The sequence below is a fragment of the Sinocyclocheilus rhinocerous genome, unplaced genomic scaffold (assembly GCF_001515625.1).
Source record: "Sinocyclocheilus rhinocerous isolate Xijiao unplaced genomic scaffold, SAMN03320098_v1.1 scaffold1467, whole genome shotgun sequence".
NCBI classification, from domain to species: domain Eukaryota; kingdom Metazoa; phylum Chordata; class Actinopteri; order Cypriniformes; family Cyprinidae; genus Sinocyclocheilus; species Sinocyclocheilus rhinocerous.
Genome location: NW_015647960.1, coordinates 625,057 through 629,874, shown reverse-complemented (window position 1 = coordinate 629,874; position 4,818 = coordinate 625,057). Strand labels below are relative to the sequence as shown.

Sequence of the window (4,818 nt, the reverse complement as noted above, 5' to 3'; positions counted from 1 at the left end):
TGGAACATGATCTTTACTTAATATCCTAATGATTTTTGGCATAAAAGAAAAATCGATAATTTTGACCCATACAATGTATTTTTGGCTATTGCTACAAATATACCCCAGCGACTTAAGACCGGTTTTGTGGTCCAGGGTCACAAATATATATTTTATATAAAAGCAACTATACACAAATATAGTATATTGCAATGTCTTTACATTTCCATTAGCATATACTTATCTCAGGGATAAGTAAAAGTATTTCAATATGGGGTGCTGTGTGTACATTAATGAGGAAAAAAAATTAACTTAAATGATTTTAGCAAATGGCTGCAATATAACAATACGTGAAAAATTTAAGGGGGTCTGAATACTTTCCGTACCCACTGTATACTTATCTCAGGGATAAGTAAAAGTATTTCAACATCCAAAAAATGACATACACCACATTAAAATGATGTAAACACAGGACAGTTTTTTTACCTGAAGGGTCCACAGTACTGAGACGGCCGATACCTCACAATGGCAAAAATGGTTGGTAACATACACAGGAAAAGCATGAAGAGAAGCATCGTCAGATAGAAGTTATTAGATCTGGGGAATAAAATACATTTCAATTAAAGACAATCCCTGTGATCGACTTTGAATTCACTTAGATAGACAAAGAAACTACACTGATTTGACTGTTTCATAATATCTGATAAGTTACACACTCCCTGCCTGCAGTGGGATGATTCCTTTTTATCGCATAAAACACAGCACTATCACTGAAGATAAAATATGCTTAGACTGCACTGTAACGTTTCGCCTCATATCTGCAACTGCCTGATAAAGCAATGAAGATGCAATTACATAAATCTGAAATAGAGGCCGAGACTGATGCTTTGACCAACCCAGTCGCTTGACACACTGAAGCATCCACTGTTATCTCTGTACTCACCACACTAGAAAATGAGAGGGATTTGAATTCAGTCAAGCAGAGAACAAACGTGTAGCGTTCAGAGAGTCCCTGATCCATACACTGAATGCTGGCTGATTATAAATTAATCTCACAGCTCGTAAAAACCAAAAAAGATTCACATTGCAGCTCTTGTCAGAGAAATTTACACTCCTCATTGTTTTCCAGCAAAGGAAACCTACAAAAGTGTGCAGTGTAGGAATGTAGGAAAATATCAAAGGCCAAGAGCTGAACATTTCCGTCACACGCTTGAGGTATTCAGCCAATAACAACGCACAAAAATCACAATAACAAAGCTTTGTAAAAATCTACGCGTTTCAGAAAGGCGGGGCATAGAGGAGAAACTATAATGTACAGTATGTGGAAAATAATGTGTTTTTTTTAACCTTAAACCGCATAAACACATTTCATTACACCAAATACACAAAATAATGTTATTTTTAGCAACATCATATGACCCCCTTTAAATGTTAACTGCAAACATTCAATATTAAAGGAGGTTTAATGATTCAAATTAATAAAACAAAGCTCCCTCATTATTTTTAATGCACCTATCTATCTATCTATCTATCTATCCATCCATCCATCCATCCATCTATCCATCTATCTATCTATCTATCTATCAGAATGTGTGCAGTTACAGTATATTGCTGGATTATTATACATTGATTATTCACATTCACTTTGGTTTAGAGGTTTGTTCAAATCCCCAACTTACTTTAGCAAGCACCACTAAATATGAAAAATGCCTACTTCAGTAGAGAGGAAAATAATAAATGGACTTTGATCCCATGCAGCATTATGTAATTATGAAATGAGGTAATTAAGTATTTTAAGTTTTTTTAATAAAGAAAGATTTTTGCATTTCTACAGATGTGTGGAATTTGGCTGAACATCACATTACTCATTCTTTTAATGAATGTCTTGTAATAATTATACAAACTAATTATTCCAAATAATTGCAAAACCTGAAAAAATTTGGAAATAAATATTTCATATTCAAAGGAATATATAATATAGAAATGTTTTACATTAAAAGGAATTTTAATATTTAAAAAAAAAAAATCATGAAATAGTTTTTGAATGAACTTTGAATTGAACTGAAATGAGGGTTTGATCAATACATTTCCATGACTTTCATAATTTACACTTTTTTGAGATTCCTAAGGATTTTAACATGCATTTTTTGAGACTGAACTCAACACAGCGCAGCACTGACCCCAGATCAGTGCTCAATGAATGTATAAGCTCTAATGACCTAATTCTGCCTCACTGACCTGGAGGCCCTAAAGACCTGCTGATGGGGAACATTACAGGTCAGCACAGCCCAGCTCCGCAGGTACATCAAGCCGACGAGCTTCAGGACGTTAAAGGCGGGCAGACAGGGTGAAAAGAACGCTCCCATCCTACAGGGAGAGACAAAGACACCGGAAAGATTTATTTCCCATCTTAAAGGAGTTCTGCTTGTGCACCTATAGCTTCAGACAAGTCATTATTGTGTGATTACAGTCTGAAGCTGGAGGGCAATGGAGCATTGAGGACCTGTGTAAGGAGCACCAAGGGAAGAGGACAGTTTAGTGCAGGTATAGATAGGTAAGCTCATATATAATAATATACAGAGAGACAGATAGTATTTTAAATTAGGAGTGTTTATCAGAGATAAAAAAAAAATCATTGTGATGCATTTCATTTTATACTGACAATCATATTTTAGATAATGTATTGATAAATGATGAATCATCACTCACTTACCATATCATTCCTTGGTTGTATATCAGATGAAGAACATTTTCTGCTATTTTAAATTCACCATATTCTGGCTGGAAAGGGAATTTAATTTAATTAAAATGGGAATTTATAAATGCATGGTATAGGACAGGGTTTCCCAAACTGGGGTTTGGTTCACAAGCTGATGAAAAGCTAATAATTAAACACATCTTACAAATTTAAAATTAAAATAAATAAAGCATTTAAATAAAAACAATGACAGTGAAACTTACTAAAAAAAAGTAAATTTTTATGGTTATGTCATGTGACCATCAATCAGCATTAGAGAATCGTGAATATGCAAATGTGTCGTTAAATTATTGAAATATTAATGTAAAATTTCAGGAATTACTTCAAGTAAATATTTCAGCTCAAAGGGGTTTGGCTGACAAAAAAAAAAGGTTTGGGAATCCCTGTTATGGAAAATCAGAATCCAAAACAAAAATGACAACTGTTAAATAAATTCACTTCCATTAACATAATGATTTAAATCATAATGGCACACATTATTCAGCAGTTTGTGAGAGTCAAATCAGCATAATTTTGCAGACGCCCAATTTGACCCAAATTAACAGATTTTTCATCTAGCCTTGTTTTCAGTTACATCAAAATAAAAATGTTGTATAACTAGGATCTGTTGTAAATGTATTACTTTATATCACAGTTATTGTCTGTTTATATAAACGGAGGTATTAGTTATTTTTTAAGGAACAATTATATTCCTGTGGGAATCACATCACAGATGCTGACGAAAAAGCTTAAAAGTGATATTTTCAACGTTAAAATACTTCTACTTCAACGTTTGGGAAACCTGTTTGAAAACATTGTGCTATTCTGTTTGGTTTCGCTAGTGGCACAGATACTATACACATCATGGTTAACTTGTATTGAAACTGGAACATTGCTTAAAAGGTGTTAAATATGTAAAAAAAAAAAAAGTGCAAAAATATGTGCAATGTGACCCAAGAGGAGTCCTACACGCTTTTTGATAGTGTTTGAAAATGTAACCAATGTTTTCAACAGGTGCAGATTCTAGGCAGGCCTATCTATCGCTCATATACCTGCTTGAAAAACCTCTGAAAGTGTGTTTTTGAACAGAAGTGACCGACTTACAAAATTGCTCTCCAAGTCCCAACAGCAGCAGTCACTCAAGTATCGAACCACCAGTCCCCGGATGAAATCAATGAGCAGGATACTTGCCACCGTGAAGATCATATCAATGATGGAGAGCTTTAACATCTCCTGTAGATAAGATAAACAAAATAAACAGCCTGCATTTACCTTCCTTGTGCAGGATGCAATTTTACCCCTCCGCAGACCATCAGTATCTCCAAGCAGAACTCTCAATCAGACCTTTGGATCTAAACCAAGAGAAAGACAGCGCTGACAATACTTTCATTAAATAAAAGCCAGGCTGGATATTTCAAGCCATGTATCCAATCCATATTCCTCTCCTCCAGAGGGAAACATACTTTACACTGTTTGTCGCAATAATGCCTTTAATAAATAACAATGTAGCCTGCAATTGAGATGCTTCATTAGCTCACTCAAAAGCAAGACTGTGTCATAGTTGGAGGATGCTAAGCATGTCTGCTAGCTTGAGTGCTCTGTATAGATCTCACAGACAATATCAAATGTGTCTGGGTATGTCTCAATATACAGTGGCCCCAAATAGTATTTGGACACATAGGCCACACTAAAAAATTTTTGAATTGTATAACAAAATATCAAATCAAGTAGCATTTATTTTTAGAAATATAGCACAAACATGCTTTTCAGTCAAAACATTTGACAAAATTAGGTTTGTTAAGTTTCTACTTATGAAATAATAAATAGATCTGCTCATGTTGCACCGTATTTCATTTTAGGCGTTTTTACAGTGTTGCGCATTTTAACCAATCACACACAATTCTGTTGAGCTTAGGAATGCAATGGCCAATCAGAGGCGTTCAGATGAGTCATCTTTCAAACTCATCAGTTTTGTTGAGTGCGCGCGTTCGCTGACTCAATACCGGACTCTTGCGAATTCATCATAAACAAACAACAAAGCGCAGATGCACGTACAATGTAAGAGATTCATTTCACAGTGTATACAGCTTCAGTGATTATAA

The 4,818-nt window shown here is 34.7% G+C and overlaps 1 protein-coding gene across 1 annotated transcript in view; it reads right to left on the bottom strand.

Annotated features, from left to right (window-relative positions):
- LOC107709483 (transmembrane channel-like protein 3) overlaps positions 1-4,818 on the bottom strand; it is a 26,652-nt gene that overhangs the window by 8,346 nt on the left and 13,488 nt on the right. Inside the window, exons 12-15 of the mRNA XM_016513975.1 lie at positions 3,821-3,949; positions 2,693-2,760; positions 2,218-2,346; positions 466-576 (exon numbers count right to left, since the gene is read on the bottom strand). Of these exons, the coding sequence (XP_016369461.1) occupies positions 466-576; positions 2,218-2,346; positions 2,693-2,760; positions 3,821-3,949 (437 nt within the window). The remainder of the gene's footprint in view (positions 1-465; positions 577-2,217; positions 2,347-2,692; positions 2,761-3,820; positions 3,950-4,818) is intronic.